The sequence below is a fragment of the Hipposideros armiger genome, unplaced genomic scaffold (assembly GCF_001890085.2).
Source record: "Hipposideros armiger isolate ML-2016 unplaced genomic scaffold, ASM189008v1 scaffold_16, whole genome shotgun sequence".
NCBI classification, from domain to species: Eukaryota; Metazoa; Chordata; class Mammalia; order Chiroptera; family Hipposideridae; genus Hipposideros; species Hipposideros armiger.
In genome coordinates, this window is record NW_017731366.1 from 2587817 (window position 1) to 2605482 (window position 17666).

Genomic DNA, 17666 nt, shown 5'->3' on the forward strand with positions numbered 1-17666 from the left:
TGGAGAAGAGGTGGAAGACTATGCCTGCTTAAAGGAAAAGAACCCATGTCCCTGTGGGTCAGACCACGGACATGCTGTGAAAGGCAATTTAGTTTTGGCAAAATACCATCTCTCACATTAAATTAATGTTAATTAGAATTGTGCTGGTTTTATTATTTATCTCTATTTAGTAGATGTATTTTTGAGTTTTTGGTTGTACCAAAATTGCAAGCCATAGGCGTTTTTACTTAGTTTTATGTTCAGTTATATAAAATTATAATTTACCTGATCCCAGAAACCAATAATAATTTTGTTACTTTCAAGGTAGCCCCTACATTTTTTAGGGATAATGATCTCTTGACTAACCATTCGAGAAGCTTTAGTAAGTAACTAAGATTTCATGGACTCAGATTTAGGAATGAGATTCTCTTAAGGCGTTAAAATTTTTAATGTGATAATGATATTTTTAAAAGAACCTAAACTGGTACGTGCCTGTTATGTCACAATCTAAGCTATTAGCTTTGATCTACAGAGGTGGCAACTGAATTCATAAAGCTTTTAAACGGTGACTTTATCTAGGAAGCTCACATATTGTACTTCTCACCACTCTGATAATAACACAGATGTTAACTAGCTATTTGTGAAACTTTAAAATTTCATTATCAGCAAAAAGCTCTTTCTGCATCATCAGAATGTGATACTCTGCCACTCTTTCCTGGACACTATCAAAGGAGCACATAATTCAAACACACACACACACACACACACACACACACACACACACACACACACTCTCTGAGGCTGGCTGATATAGCTGAATGACTCATATACCCCTCCCCCCAAAAAGAAAAAAACCTTCATTTTTTTGGAAAAAGTCTTGAGAAACTAACCCCTTCATCCTCTAGTTACTTGACACTTGCTGGCTTATATAACTAGAAAGGATGGAAAATGCCTTATTGCTTACTATTTTTTAAAAATCTACTTACTCCAAACAAAGAATGATCATAAATAAATTGAAACGTGTATTTGAGGAAGACAGTACATTTTTGTTAACCTTTTTTTAAAGCACTACAACATACATATCTACCCAAAAAACCTTCAAAAGTTCATTTTGAGTAAAAGGAAAAAATCTATTTCCAAGCCAACAAGCTAAAGTGAAGGTTGGCTATGTTAAGACAGGGGATTGTAATGGTGGCACTAAATTTTCTATTTTTGAGATTTGAACCTCTGGTATAATTCGAATTAATAAGTATAATTTAGCTTGGGACTTGCTGAAAGCCTTTTTTTCTTTGCCTCTTAATAATTCTGCATCCTATACAGTTACTATGCAGTTTCGATGTTTCTATTTACTTAGGCCCAGTGCTGGCCCTGTGACTAGGGAGAGGTTTTGCATCTGCACAGGGTCCATTCTCCCGGCTCCAACTTAAATCTACATAACGTATGCAAAGGTTGCGATAACCAGCTTTACCACGCCTTCCCCCACCCGCTTCTACAGGAAAATACAAAACTTGAGACCAGACAGACTCAACTCAGTAGTTTGCAGCAGGCTCTGCCCAGCCTACCCTTCTCTTATTTAGTAAATCTTCTATATTTCTATTTCTACCTGACTTCGTGAATTCCTTCACGGCCCGCGAGTGAGCAGACACAACAGACTATACATCTGATGAAAAGAAATCTTAGCTTCCTGATCTCGAGAAAATCCAAAGAATATCCTAAATTATAGTTCGCTTAAAGGTCACCCAAGAAAGTAATTAAGAAATCCAGAGTGGCAGAGCACTGCCTACTAATTAAGCAGCTTTAAAAACTCCTGCTTTTGTTAGAAGCTACATCAATGTAGTGCTTTGTATAAGTTCCGTTTTTAAATGTTTTAATCCTTAAATTTTCAAAGTGACTGAGAAAGTTGGAAGCATGGTGTTATGTCAAAAATCTCATCTTTCTAAGTGAAAAGAGAGGGGTGCGGGGGCATTTAAAAAATTCTCCTTCCCCAAATCACATAATCCTCCGAATGAATGCTCTAGTTCGCAGTCTCTCATACCCTGACTTGGGCAGAACCAGCCCAACCCACCGAAAGCCGGGGATGAGCAAGTCTGCTCCCGGACTGATTCACTCACTACCCGGCGCGCCTCTGCTCTTTGCCCTGTGCCTGACACTGGGTGGTGTATAAGGAAGTCGTGCTCCAGTTTGCAAGTGAAGCAGCCAGACTCTCCAAGGAGGGAAACGGAGGCTCCAGAAGACACGCTCCATAAAGGCAAAGGCCAAAGATCCCTCCCCCCACTTCTGCAACGTCTAACAAAAGGCAGCATGAAGTCCCCCCCCGCCCACAGCCCACCTAGCCCACCAGCTCCCTCCACGCCAGACCCGAGGAGGGGTTCCCCGCGGCGGGAACTGGAGCAAAAGTAACAAGAAGCAGGGCAGGGCCCCAGGAGCAGCCCATTAAGGGAGCCACCGCCCAGGCTCAGCTCCCTGAAGCGGAAGGAGGGAAGAACAGAAGAGAGGAGGGGAGAGAGGGAGGGAAGAAACTGAGACCACGCCCACGCCCAGCCCTGCAGTGCTCGCAGATTTTTCCGCCTCCGCAACCGAGCGGCAGGCGGGACGGCGGTGCATTGGTACGCGACCCGTTAAGCCTGAGTCGACCTGTGCTCACCCAGCCTTCGATCACCGAGAATGGAAATCCCGCCGACCCACTATGCAGCCTCCAGAGCGGCGTCAGTGGCAGAGAACTGCATCAACTACCAACAGGGGACCCCCCACAAGGTGTTTCTGGTGCAGACAGTCAAACAAGCCAGCATGGAGGTGAGTCCGGCAGAGGGCGACGGGCCGCGGGCACCGGCTCCCTCACTCCCAAGGGTCTCGGTCAGGCTACGCTGCAACTACCCCACCCCCACCCCCACCCCAAACAGCTGGCGTCAGGTCTTGCCAGTCCATACTCCAGTTTCTGGGGTCAGCACTGGGCTGTTTGTTGTTTTCATGGGAAGGCAGAGACATGACACCGTTTTTATAGGCGCTATTACAAGGAAATGGGAAAATGTTACCAGTGAGGGGCTGCATTTCCCGTTCCCCAAGTGAAACCTGTAGGAACCATTGGAAAGAATCCTAAAACCGCCACATTTCCTGTCTTGGAAACGATCCTTCAGTTTAAGAGCAATCCTCATTAGACCCTTTGACCCACGTAAAGGGAGAAACACACAGCAAGAGAAGCTGACAACCAAATTCAGTAAGCGTGAGCTCAAGCCTCGCCTTAACCACGCAAACACTACTGCATTGACTCCCTCTGGCTAAAGGGTTAAGCTAAATGCCTAAAACCTCGGCAATCACTCAGCTTGTTTGAGATTGCTCCTTATTTATCTGACGTAAGTTTAACTGCTGACAGGGAGTAGATGTTATTTAATTCAAAAGTGAAATACTACTTAAACGTTTGTCTTACTGTTATAAAATTTGTTAGAGTATCATTCTGCAGGTCCACTAGCATACAAGTAAAAACAGTATTTAACATGTCTAATCACTTTGCAGTAACCTGCCTCAAAATGGAATTCACCTTCCTTGAACACTATTTGGAGGGTACACAGGGCTTTATGAAAAATATTTTCAATGGTGTATCCTATTTGTCATCTTTAGAATTATAAGCTGTTTCAAAATTTCTTATGTAGAGAATTTAGAATCACAGATCCAGAGGTTGAAGTTCTCTGATGATTGAAAGTGAATTGGAACCCATTTTATTTATATACGCTTTTATCCTACCCTTTTGTTCTCATCCAAAATAAACCTCATAGGAGACCTGCTAAATTAGATATTTACATATACATGGAAATATGCTTTTCAAGGTCTAAGGCTTTAATTATTTACCCAGTCAGCGCCCCCCCCTCCCTTAAAGGAGAATGGACTCTTCTAACAATGCAAGGAATTGAGTTATTGTTATAATAACTAACCACATTTTCTTAATTTTAGGATATTCAAGGAAGAGGACATAAGTATCACCTTAAGTTTTCTGTGGAAGAAATTATCCAAAAAGTAAGTGAAACATACTTTTTTATTAAATAAAATTTGATTCTAAATATTCCACATCACCTTTGCTGATCAAATCATAGGATTCATTTTTTTTTAAGTTGTAAAACCCTGCCTTGAAAAAAAGAAGGACCACACAAGGGTCAGTTTTTACTCTTTTTGTGTATTCTGAGATACAGGAAGCATTTCTATTGAGCTATTTAAAAAAAAGACTCTATATATTTCAAATAAATTCCCTTTAAAAATGTTAGGTTCTCATAGGGCAGTCTGAACTTATGCCTAATATTAACAAGTGAAATAAATTACTCTCCAATCATCACTACTTTATGTCTGCCTTTCTCATTCTGTTTTTGATTTGTTTAAAGAAAGCAAGTGCTTTTAGATATTTATGAGCAATAGAATGGACAGCTGATATGTTCAGATAAGAATCTTTCAGTAATGGGGCAAGGAAATTTTTATATACCTGTCAAATTATTAATGAGAGAAACTTAAGAGGAATTGCAATTTGTACCATAACCATCTTGAAATTTAAAAAAGCTTGCCCTTTTGTTGAGCATAACTCAGAAGAGATACAGGCTAACATAAGGAGATTCATTAAAAGGCATCTGAGCTGCTAGACAACCATCTTTACAAAAGCAGAACCAAAGTTACAATCTTTTCATTTTACATCTAGATACAGAATGCTGTATCTGAGTTTGAGAAAATTGCTGTTGTTTCAGGAGAAGAGAGTAAGTGTTATGGAAAGACTTAAAAAGTAACCAGGGTCTAGAGTTAGTATATAAAGTTGGATTAAAATCTGGCCTTGCAAATGGACACCCCATTAATACTGAAATATACTCCAAGTTTAAGATGAATTTATAAGATAATGAGACCTAATAAGTTATAAAATAAGTCGTCTATTTTAGATACCGCTAAGAAATTTTTACTAGGCCACTCCCAATTAGATTACCTCTGGAGTAGATACTCTGAATTCAAGTCTGAAACACCATTGGGGGTCAATGCTTTACATGTTATATAGCTCAACAATATTTAATAATAGATGGCCATCTACATGTCAAAATCTTTTGCAAAATGTTTCAAACAGCAAGTGTCAGTGAACTGCACAGCTGAAGTACTTTACCCTCCAGTGGGACAAGACACTGCACCAGAAGTCAATTTCACATTTGAAGGAGAAATTGGAAAGAACCCAGATGAAGAAGATAACACATTTTATCAAAGACTCAAGTCCATGAAGGAACCACTAGAAGCACAAAATATTCCAGGTATATAAATATGGCATGGGAAAGTATCTTCTTCAACTTTAAGATCAATGTCAATTATCTGTGCTCAAAATTATCAGATGCTGACATTATACTGGAAATATATTGGCTTTTGTAAAAATATCCATTACCAATCTAATTCAGCAAAAAAGTCCTTGAAACTTTATAGATCCATGCCTTAATTATTTTCTGCACACTAAGGAAACTAAGACATGACTTAGAATTTATATTTTTTTAAAAAAGGTTAATACTATATATATAAAGTAATTCCATTTATCATGTTTGCCTTACCAGACAGTTTTGGAAATATAGCTCCAGAAATGAAGCCAGTTCGACATTTAGCCTGGGTTGCCTGTGGTTATATAATATGGCAAAATTCTACTGAAAACACGTGGTATAAAATGGTAAAAATTCAAACTGTCAAGCAAGTGGTAAGTAATTTCCATAAAATATACTATTAACAGGGTTAATGTTTATTGAAAGTATTATAATTCATTATTAGGTAAGTGGTGCCCCTTTGGTAATTTTGTATTTAAAACAGTGTAGCCAGTATTGTGAAGGAGAGGTCGGTGACAATCAAGGCCAGAGAAGGTGAAGAAGCTGCAGTTTCAAGAGAGCAGAGTCTTGAGTTATAATTTGTGCTCAGCTTAATACAGAGTATTTCCTTTGGCAACCTATGTTTTATGTTCAAGTTATTATAGTCATACAATATTGAAACTACTTCTGCTTTTTTCCTCTACTGAAATGGTGGTGCCAGAGCTACTTGGAGTCATGGTTGCCATTTTTCCGCAGGGATCAGCTGGAATAAAAATATTAGCATCTCAGTCTTTGTGAAGCTTGCTATATAGAATTTTCTTTTATAACCCATTTAATCATAATTTACAACCTCATATCTGACTTGTTGCTAGCCTTGTGTTTTCTTAAGTGTGATATGATTACTCTGAACTGCCTCTTTCTAGACCTTAAAGAGAGAAATTTTTGATTTTAGCTTTATTAAGGAGTTAAGAAAAAAAAATGTCAGCAAGTAATATCTCATGGGAAACAGAAAAAATGTGCAAAGAAGCCATAGCAAACAGCTTTAGTCAGCTGCGTAACAGACAGACTTTCCAGCTGGCTTGTTAATAGCTGCAAGGCAGCTGGAGCCCCTACTCCCACAGGCTTTTGTAACCAGTCATTAGATACCTACAGGCACCGGAGGGCAGGATACCCACTTACAGTCCTCAGAGTGTGATGTCAAACACCTAACATAAATCTGCACCAACATTTTCAGAAACAGCCTTTTTCGAATGCATTTTTGTTGACATCAGCCCTGGTTACAGCATTCCTGTAGGGGTCCTGAGGTCTCAAACAATTAACTGGTCCAGGTTTACAGAGGCTATATAATCATAATCATGATTTTTCAAGTCATGTTTTCATAGCAAAATAAGCACAAAGACAGGGCTCGTAGTTTTATGAAAGAAAATTCCTTCACCAAATTGTAGTTTTGAAGCATTAATGAAAATCTCAACAAAAGGGTTTACATACTCCTTCAGGATATATATAGATGTCTATATATATCTATATATATCTATATATATCTTTGCCTATTAATATCCAACATGTAAGAATCCTTAGTACTGATTTTTACATTAAAGGACATTCTGTGTTGATATATTCAAAAAAGGATTCCTTCAAGAGACTATAAGAATAGTATCCTTTTATTTACCCACATTTATAATCACTATTAACCAAAGGAGCCAGAGGAGCTTATGTGCCCCTTGAAAGCTAGGGCTTCTTTCAATCCATCGATTATAAGCCTTAAAGAGCCTTGTCTCTGATAACTGTGGTTTTAAACTATGTGGATGCAATATTTTTGTGTGGCTAATGGTATAAATACTTTATATGCACAAAGCAATAAGCAGCACAGATCAAAGCTTTAATAACACAATCAGATAACTACATTCATTACATTTTACTATTTTCAGTTTTTTAAAAGAATTTGTATTACAAAATTGGTTTCCTTTAATGTAAACACTCATTTCAGTACTGTATCCCTTAAATGATGCTTTTCTGAACAATGTAAACATTAAGGAATCTTAAACGACAAGCTATAGACTGTAAGGCTTTAAGTAGCTACCACAACTCAGAATCTAAAAACAGAAAGGAAAGTGATTTTTAGACTAACAAATGAAAAATCATAATATTAAATTATACTTTGAAAGCAAACTTATTTATAAGACAAAGTTTTTCTGTCAGTCTAAATAAATTGTGACATTCAATTTTTATTTTTACTTAAGTGGGAGTATTATAATCCTCTAATGAAAGCTGATTTTTAAAATTAAAATACTGTTTTTGCCAGTGATACATTTTACACACTAGGTTTTTATTTATTATAGCAAAGAAATGACGACTTCATTGAATTAGACTACACAATTCTACTTCATGATATTCCATCTCAGGTAAAGTATCATTCACCTTCATTTGATGCCACTTTGAAAATTGAGACTTGTTTTATAGCCACAATATTCCTTATTAATTTTGACTCTAAATCAGAATTCATATAAATGCATATAAATCAAGTAGGGTTGAAGTATACTATACTTATAGCAATTTAACTTGTTTTGTGCTATTCTTTGAGGACTGTTTTGTTTCTAACAAAATATAAACCCAACTCTGTTTTCTTAAATGTTTTCTGGATTTTATCATAGCATTGGTTTCCTTGCAGGAGATTATTCCTTGGCAAATGCAAGTTCTCTGGCATCCACAATACGGTACGAAAGTAAAACATAATAGTCGTCTGCCAAAGGAGGCACAGCTGGAATAAACGAAGACCCTAACGCTGGATGAAGTGTCAGTATGCTTACTGAGGATGTGTATGTCAGTCCACTGATATGTAGCTTAAGGGGCCAAATAAATCCCAAAGTGTCACTTGCTATAAATGTCTTGATTACAGCACAGAACTGTATAGCTTCCATAATAAAAAGTGCCACGATGTGAAAGTGTCTTAACAGTAATGCGCTATGTTCAATTGTGTTGCATACTTACGGGACAGGGGCAGTAATGGTCTCTCTGAAAGCAACTTTTGGCTTCCCTGTGATACAAGAACAGCCATATTCTCTTTCCATCCTCTAAAAAGAACAGGAAATAATTTTTTGGTTTATTAAATTTAAAAAACTGAAAGAAGAAAAATCCTAAGAATCTTAACTATTAGCGTTCATTTAAATAGATAAAGCAAATGATAAATCTTAAATCACTTATGTATCTTACAAAGATTAGATACATAGTGTTAAATAATACAAACTGCTTCTATAGATTTTATATAAGTGAATTCTAATTTAGACTGATTAATTTATATTTACCTTCAGTTAATACATCTGCTAAAACTACATCTTTGTTCCATTTTATTACATATTCAGTGGAATAGTATATGAATCTGAGAATCTTCTGCTGTCTCAACTTCAAAGATACGATCACAGCCAGAATTTTTAACCTTACATCTTATATCTGGTTTTCAATCAGATACACGCACACACACATGCATGCACGCACGCGCATGCGCGCGACGTTTCCCAGGAAAGTACAGGCCCCATCTGCCCGTTCTTTTATCTATTATCTATATTATAATGATCGAGTACTGACTTGAGAAGAAAACAAGCAAGAAAAGACCTGAAGGGTGGGACTGGTGAGCCGACTTTCTCAGCAGGTTTCTCTCTGCAGGCTGTCTCCCTAAGGCTGGGATCAGGATATACTTAACCCAACTAACCATGACCTGGGGATGGATGGTCTTATTGCAAATCCCCTGAGCCTTGATTCTAAAAGTCTGTAATGTTTTACAATAAAAATATTTAGAGATCAAAAATAATCTGTAACCCATAGTAGTGGAAGCAGTATACCATGTCTGGATACAAAGCAGAGCGAAGCTTGAAGAACCGCTATTAGTTTATGGACATTAGACTGAGAATTACTGACTGTAGCTCTTAACAAAACACAGAGATAAATAAAGTGAATTTAACTTCCTTGTTCTTCATTACCTGAGCATAGATTTCCAGGTGTAATTCTCCCATTCCAGATACAATTGTCTCTTTGCTCTCCGTGTCAAAGTGGACTTTAAATGTGGGATCTTCTCTTGTAAACCTGCCAATACCTTTTGAAAATTTTTCCAGATCATTCTTCAAAAAAAAGAGATTATACATTTTATTAATCATGATAAGCAATGGGCTTGTTGAAAGCACATACTGAATGAAATCAAATACGTAAGCAGGTAAGAAATAAAAACAATCTACTGCCCAGTTCCTACGCCACCCCCATGTAATATGTGAGCCTGGATACCACGCAGCCAAGAAAGCGGGACTAGCTAGCTGATGGCATTTTCTCCCCACACCAAGAAACAAAAGTCCAAGACTTAACTGTATTCCCTTTCCTATTATATTGGCAAAAACTGTCCATTTGTGGAAAACTGCCCATAAAGCAGGAAGAATGTTGTTACTGTGTTGTATTTTTTTTTTTTTAAGATTTTATTGGGGAACTGGGGGAGGGGACCGGCCAAGTTGTTGTTCTTCAATCTTCATTGTGGAGGGCGCCAGTCGCCATCTGGCTTCCCGTGGGCAGCTCGTGGCCTCTAAGCTCAAGGTGCTGTGTTCAGTCTTAGTTGCGGGTGGGCATAGCCACCATCCCATGCGGGAGTTGAACTAGCAACCTTGTTAAGAGCACACGCTCTATCTACTGAGCCATCCAGGTGGCAGCTCAGCTCAAGGTGCCAAGTTCAGTCTTAGTTGTGGGTGGGCCTAGCCACCATCCCATGCGGGAGTCAAACCCGGCAGCCTTGTTAAAGAGCGTACGCTCTATCCACTGAGCCATCTGGGCAGCAGTTCAGCTCAAGGTGCTGAGTTCAGTCTTAGTTGCAGGTGGGCGTAGCCCACCATCGAACAGGCAATCTTGTTGTTACATCAGCTGAGCCATCCTGCCAACAGCTCAGTGTCAGCTCTGCTTGGGCGCAGCGTCACTGGTCCATGAGGGAATCGAACTGGCGGCCCTGTTGGTCAGAGCTCGCGTTCTTAAGCCAACTCTTAACCAACTGAGCTACTTGGCCAGCCCACTGTGTTGTATTTTAAAAATCCTCTACAGGGCCAGCCAAGTGGTGCATTGGTTAAGAGTTGGCTTGGGACGCCAGCTCTGAGTAGCAGGGCCCCGGTTCGGATCCCACATGAGGGCCAGTGACGCTGTGCCCTCTACAGCTAAGATGGTGAACAACAGCTTGACCTGGGCTGGGCTGCCGTGAGTTGCCGGCAACGGTGTAGGCTGCAGTGAAGCTGCAATGAGGTGCCATAAGCTACCAGGAGTGGCCGGCAGCTGGCGTGAGCTGCCAAGAGCCGCCGTGAGTGGCCGTCCAATGGCCAGCGAGCAACTGCCTCACCCGGGAAGAGCGCAATGATAATATCAACATGGGCCAGTGAAGCGATGTCCTCCACAACTAGAATGAAGAACAAAAGGACAGCAACTTGTCTGCTCCTCTTCCCAGATTCCCCAGCGCTGTTCCCCTCCCCCAATTCCCCAATAAAAAAAAATAAAAAAAGATCCTCTACGGAATCAAAGGAATCAGCATGTATACCAAAACTCTACTGTAGACTCAAGAGGAAAGGGAAGACAACCACTGAGACTTTCAAAACAATCTGCTTGGATGTGGTTTGATGCATCTTTATTCTTACTTGTAACTCCCTATGTGGTAAGCAGAATATTGGCCCTCCAAGAATATGCCCTACTTCCTCCAAACCTGTGAATGTTACTTTATCTGATAAAGGGGACTTAGCAGTTGTGATAATGTTATAGGCATCATGAATAACCTGGTGGGCCCAATGTAATCACACAGGCTTTTAAAAATGGAAAAGGAATGCAGAAGGGTAGGTCAGAGAGATGGGAAGAGGCAGGGAATATGTGAAACGTGAGAGGGACTCAATTCGGCTGCTGGCATTGAAAACAGGAAGAAGGGGGCCAGAAGCCTAGGAAGGTGGGCAGCCTCTTGAAGCTAAGAACAGCCCTCAGGGGACAGCAAGGAATGGGGACCCTAGTCCTACAACTAGAAGGAATTGAATTCTGCCAACAATCTGAGTAAAGTAAGGAAATAGATTGCCCCCTTAGAGCCTCCAGAAAGGAACACAGCCCTGCCAGTATCTTGATTTTGGCCCCTTAAGAACTGTGTCAGATTTCTGACCTACACAACTATAAACTAATACACTTGTGATGTTTTAAGCCACTAAGTTTGTGGTAATTTCTTACAGCAGCAATAGAAAATGAACACGCCCTGAATCACCAGTACTTACAGCTATTACATGTGTCTGGAGCCGTGCTATGTGTTTTATATGTTATCTCAAGTTCTAATCATAATGCTGCAAGACAGAATTATCCACATTTTACAGGTGAGGAAACTAGGTACAGAGAAGTTGAGTGAGCTGCTCAGGGCCACACAGATAGTGCATGGCAAAGCTGAAACTGATTCCTGCGTTAGTCTATCTCCAAAGTCTTTCCTTGCAAGAGCCAGGTACTCTCAACTTACTAGATCATCCTGGCCCCCACTACTGAGACTCACAGCTTTATGCTGGGACTTCATTATCTGATTTAAATTAATTTACTCCAGCAAGCAGATAACCCTGGGAACACCAAAAAAACCTTTCGGATATTAATGCATTTGATTTCCCTGCATTATTGTGAGCTATCGTCTTACATAAATCCTGAACTTAGGAATAAAGAAGCATATTATCTTTCACTTCTAGCCTTGCATATTCTGAAGGGAAAAGCAAACAATTCAGCAAAGCCCTTGGAGAAACTGGTATCTTACTGTGGTAAGATGTAAGGTTTGCCTTTCCTCAAATTTCTGAGACGGAGTGATTTAATGTTTCTTGCCACCTCAACATTCTCCTTCCTATTGGGTTGTCGGAAAAGTCATGAAATATTTTGTCTATGTTTTTCAAAGGTTATTTATATAAAGAACAAAGATCAATCAATGATATATTGCCCGTTTTGTTCGATAAACTTTTGCCATCTTTCAGTGAGCTTCATAATTCCTCGTACATAGAAGGACCTGTCATTATTTGCGAAAAACTGAACAAGGTGCTGATTTACAGCCTCATCTGAATTGAACGTTATACCATGCAAGGAGGTTTGAAGAGAGCGAAACAAGTGGATGTCTGACTGCGCAAGGTCAGGTGAGTATGGTGGGTGTGGCAACACATCCCATCCAAGCTCCAATAGTTTTTGACGGGTGATCAAACTTGTGTGTGGTCTCACGTTGTCGCGATGGAACACAACTCCTTTATAGTTAACAAGCTCTGGACGTTTCTGGATGATGGATTCGTTCAAACTGTCCAATTGCCAGCAGTACACATTCGAATTGGTTTTTTGGTTCCTTGGTAGAAGCTCGAAAAACACAACGACTTTAAAATCCCACCACACTGAGAGCATAACCTTCCTCTGATGAATGTCTGCCTTCAATGTCGTTTGAGGCGAATCATCACGTCAGGACCAAGACTGTTTGCACACCACATTGTTGTAAACAATCCACTTCCCATCACCAGTTATCAGTCACTTCAAAAAAGAACAGTTTTCCTCACGTTTAATGAGCATACTGCAGATGTTTATACGCACCATCAAATGATTTTCAATCTTTGAGTTCATGCGGAACCCAAATATCAAGCTTGCTTACGTATTCCAGCTTCTTCAGGTGGTCATGAATGCTTGAATGATGGATGTTCAATGTTCCTGCAATCTCTCGGGTTTGACTCGATCAATGTCTTTATTTTGTTGTCATCAACCTCGGTGGGCCTCCCGACTGAGGAGTGTTGCTAAGATCAAAGTCACCAGCACGGAATTTCGTGAACATCTTTGGCACTGATGCTCTTGTAGAGCATTGTCACCGTAAACTTTATGCAACTTTTCACAAGCTTGACACGCGTTCTTCCCTTTATGGAAGTAAAATAATAAAATACGGCAAAAATGCACAGTTTGGTCTTCCATCTTCAACTTGTAAAATCTCCAAAACTCAACCAAATCGCTCAATTTTTTTAGAATGAAGCTAAAACTGTCAGCTGTCAAATGACATAGCAATAACATAGATGCAAATGACTCTAGTACTTCCAAAAATGAACTAGTGCCATCTGCTGCAAACATGCATCATGACTTTTCCGACAACCCAATATAATGAGAAGGGTCTGGAAAATCTCAAGTTCCTCAAAACAGATGAAGTAGGAGCTGTTAATGCATCCACAAGACAAATCAGAATATGTTTTGTAAATGATAGTTCCCAGATGACAAGAGGTCATAAATGCACTGCATGAATGAGTTATATCAAGGCAATTTAAGAAATAAACAATTATACTTCAAGAACAGGACTAATTGCAATGGCAAGCCAATGTGAATGCAAAACTTATTCACGTAGTCTTGGCTTTGTAAAAAGTTAAATGACATCAAATCACATCATATATCTGTCACGTTTGAAAGTGAGAAAAACAGTCTTGTTTGCAGGCTTTCCATGTTATAATCAGACGTTTACTTTATAACTACCACAAATGTAGAGATGTATTATAATCCAAGAGGCAGTTAATCTATGCAATATTCTAATGTCCTCACAGTGAGGTTTTCCTACAACTGAGGACAAATGCCTGTTTCCTTTTTTCCATCCCTTTATGGTCTGAATCTAGGAAGTCACACGTATCACTGTGGAACCAATGATATACCTTTACTTAGTAAAGGGTTATTAAGCAGTCTGATGAATACTTTAATACCACCAATTTCTTCAAATATACTGAATAATTACTACTAACACATTAGCAAATTTCAAAAGGTAATTTCAATTCCAAAAAGAGGAACTAGAGACCATAAGACAGCTGGTTATCACAAGATACCACGTGCATTGTGGAGATGATAAAAAAGAGCTCAAGTCTTGACTGTGATATACTGAGCATTAAATCAAATGCCTACCTTGTTAGAAGGCTTCATTGCTATTGAAATGACAGGATCAGGAACATGAATTGACTCCTAAATTTTTTTTAAAAAAAACAGAGAAGAATTCAAATACAGTAGTATATGGGTCAGGGTCAGGGATGGATTGATTTTAATTGTCTATTTTATAACAGAACAAAGGACAAATGTTAAACATCTTTAGGCTAGATAATATATATCCTGGGCTGTTTGCATTAAGTAAATGAATATATTAATAAGTAAAGTTGTCCACTTATCTCTTCCCTCCCAAAATAACAAAAATATCTATTACTTACTTATTTACTTAACAGTTTAAGACCCTTAAGCTTATTGACAGGTTCAGATTAACAAATATTTTAATGAATCCAAATGCTGAGATGTGGAATTCTTATTGGTTGGTGGCTACATTTACTGTTGCTACCTTCTGATAAGTTATTTATTTAATCAAAATTTACTATGATCACTGGTAAGAGAAACAGAGAAAGGGCACTAGATTATTTATGCATATGATAACTCATTGAATCAATCACAACTCTGAGAGGCCGATATTATTATCCCTATTTTACAAACAAAATCTTAAAGTCTTGGAAAGAAGAGAAAATAACGTGGCCAAGGGCCAGTAGGTAGCATAGGGCAGAGGTGGGACGCTCACCAAGGTCTGTTCACTTTGAAGCCAGGGCACCTCCCACAACCTCCAGTCCCTTCATACTAATGACAAGCAGGTAGACAAGGCCTTGGCCATCATAAAGCATCCCCCTTATCTAGAGCCCCCTAAAGCCTACACAGATTTATTTACAGTTTCTGTACTGTCTTAAATCAACATTAAAACCAGACATTAGAGAATATTTTATACAAAGACACTAAATTATAAAATTATGAATTCATCATATGATCTAGGAACTATTATAGTGCTCGTCTGTTAGGGCTGGACCAGTTCGTACATAAACGACCCATTGTAAATTTGTTTACTGCGAATTACCTAGCCCCTGTGTACTCATTCATATTTTTCTTTACTGGATTCAGGGGAGGGACCACCCTCATGAACAAACAGTCATACTGCAGTACAGCCTGCTATCCTATAGGGGCAAATAGGAAGTAAGTGGAAGGCACTCAAAGGCAGGAACTGCCTGAGCATGTGTGCAGGAGACACGATTCCATGACTAGACTGCTGTCTGGCCCATGAGCTGGACCCGGACCAATATGGGGACTGCTCACCACAACACCCCCTTAGAGACTGTCTAATTGTACTTGATGTTCTCTCTGACATGAAATCAGCACCCCCTCCTTTGCCTCCTGCTGGGTGTGGTTCTTGAAACAGATTGCTGTCCTGTCCTGACCTGGTCAAGCACGTAAAGCAATTTCCGTACCTGGCAGCATTCATGTGCTAGTACTCGTGGCTATTCCCCCTTTTTTATCCTATGTAGTGATTCTCTGGTGCCTGTCAGGTAGGTGGAGATTATCCAATTCATCTTGCGGCTGCCCAAGAAGGGGCTATCATGTAAGTCTCCTTTAATGAACTCTGTTAACTGCCAGACTGGAGTGGCCAGCCTCTTTCTTCGGTCTTTCCCTACCCTCCACTTACAAAGGCAGAATTTCAGGTTTGGGGCTCTTCCCTGGGTCTGTGTGTACTAACAGTGTGCTCGTTCCTTCAGGGTCCCTCAGTGATAAAACAGGACCTAGTTCCAGAGCAGGCTGTATGCAGTAAGTCGGACTATCTAGTTACATCATGCCTTCAGAGCATGGTTCTGTTCTGTTCTCCCCATATCTAATCTAAATGTTAACAGTCTGGTCTTACAGTTCTTGAGGGAAGGGTCTACTATCTAGTCACTGAGTTACTAAGGAAGAAGCACTCCTTGGGACCAGCCTGATGATGGTGACAGCAATTAGAGAGGCCCCCAAAATGGGAAGGCAGATCTCAGGGTACACGAGTCAGAGCTCCATAGTCCAGATGTATCTAGTGGAGATTTTCCCTCCATGCTAAACCTTGGACGTTCATGGAATGATTTTACTAAGAAAAACCAGATAAGTTAGCTTACACACAGAGCACTTGTCTAACTAACATTTAGAGAGCTGCAACCAATCTATACCTGATGCCTGTGGCACTCAATGAAACTTCTGGGGTTGTTTTTCTGAAGTACTACACGCACTTCACAAAAAAATACTTTTGAAACTCAAGTGACCAACGGCTTTGAAATTAAATGACTTACCATAGAAAGGTCGCTATTATCTTTGTTTGTGAATGTGTCTCCACTAGCACAGTCAATGCCAAACAATGCACAGATGTCTCCGGCATATACTTCCTCAACATCCTAAATAAAGAAATAACACAAATGTATACTTGTAAGTAATACAAATCAGAACAGGGTGACTAAAGAGCACTTGTACAATAAACACTGTACAGAAACACACATGGCAGAATCTCACCATGAGTTCTATAAAGAATGAATTAGATGGAACCAATGCAACACCAACGATCAACCATGGCATGACATACCTTAAACAAGGCCCTTATTTAAACCACATCTCAATCGACAAAATTATATTTAAACAGACACTCAGAGCTACGGCATCATTACTTGGAGGACCTACAGTGCTGACCGAGCCGCACAGCTCTAAAGTAATTTCTATGGAATTAAAGAGCATGTTCTCTGTGTGCTGCCACAGTCCAACAGTGAGATGTGTATGACAAAGATGTACAAGAAAAACTTACAAAGGAAGTTTTGAAAACAAAGGCAGAATGGAGCCCATTGTACTTAAAATAACCTTAATTTCTCACAGATGCAAAAGGTTAAGAAAACACAGGAAATTTAAGAACAAAGCACTGGTGCCCCCAAACTTCCTAGTTTTTGTCTTTATATACTGACAGTTCATTCATAACAGGTGTAGCTCTGAATGAGCAAGTGTGTGTGTGTCTTCCTTTAATGGTTACATAGCTGTACAATTCTAGCTTCTGGCCCAAAAAACAGCTATGACAACCACTAATCCCTCTAGCCTGCCCCCTGCTGCCTATTTCACAAAACAGCAATGCTGTTATATTTTGAAAGACTGCCTATTCATCTTCCAGGAGATATAAAAGTTAAGGCCACCAAAAATTACTAAACGTCTTAAGATTTTGCTTAGACTAACAAATTCCCCCAGGAATACAGAGCTGAACCGGGAAAGGGTGAGAGTAGGGACCACTTCACACGCTCAGTATTCCTGCCAAGGCCTACCAAACCCGATGACTGCAGAATGTTAAGACAGATTCAGAGCCAATTCAAGAATTCAAGCCAAAATTTATCTCCTAGACCAGACCTTGAGAGGTTTTAAATCTTCAGATGGATCCTATCACCATTATGGCCCTTCTGGGGGTTGGTTCAACAAATATAAAGCTCTAGGGTCAAACAGAGCTTTCACACCTGCCATATTTCAGAAAGGAAATCCGCTGAACAATGTGGGAAATTATGTGTGAAGTTATTACTCTCACTTACCTTTGAG

General features: G+C 39.6%; 2 protein-coding genes across 3 annotated transcripts in view; one reads left to right on the forward strand and one right to left on the reverse strand.

Annotated features, from left to right (window-relative positions):
- GFM1 (G elongation factor mitochondrial 1) overlaps window positions 1-17666 on the reverse strand; it is a 52499-nt gene that overhangs the window by 10637 nt on the left and 24196 nt on the right. For both annotated transcript variants that reach the window (XR_002122210.1, XM_019627127.1), the window contains exons 10-13: window positions 16397-16498; window positions 14190-14246; window positions 9251-9388; window positions 8265-8347 (exon numbers count right to left, since the gene is read on the reverse strand). Coding sequence is in view for 1 of the 2 variants with exons in the window: in XM_019627127.1 (XP_019482672.1) it covers window positions 8265-8347; window positions 9251-9388; window positions 14190-14246; window positions 16397-16498 (380 nt within the window). In the remaining variant the exon portion in view is untranslated. The remainder of the gene's footprint in view (window positions 1-8264; window positions 8348-9250; window positions 9389-14189; window positions 14247-16396; window positions 16499-17666) is intronic.
- LXN (latexin) lies at window positions 2508-8233 on the forward strand. Its single transcript, XM_019627159.1, has 6 exons — window positions 2508-2772; window positions 3925-3987; window positions 5066-5243; window positions 5535-5671; window positions 7616-7678; window positions 7945-8233. The coding sequence occupies exons 1-6, from the start codon at window positions 2644-2646 to the stop codon at window positions 8041-8043; spliced, it is 669 nt and encodes a 222-aa protein (XP_019482704.1). The 5' UTR covers window positions 2508-2643; the 3' UTR covers window positions 8044-8233.

Bases quoted from the DNA above. Each gene is read 5' to 3' on its own strand.
- LXN (XM_019627159.1), top strand. From the start codon at position 2,644: ATGGAAATCCCGCCGACCCACTATGCAGCCTCCAGAGCGGCGTCAGTG. The intron at 5,672-7,615 runs GTAAGTAATTTC...TATTTATTATAG, and splicing joins TTCAAACTGTCAAGCAAGTG to CAAAGAAATGACGACTTCAT. The intron at 7,679-7,944 runs GTAAAGTATCAT...GTTTCCTTGCAG, and splicing joins TTCATGATATTCCATCTCAG to GAGATTATTCCTTGGCAAAT.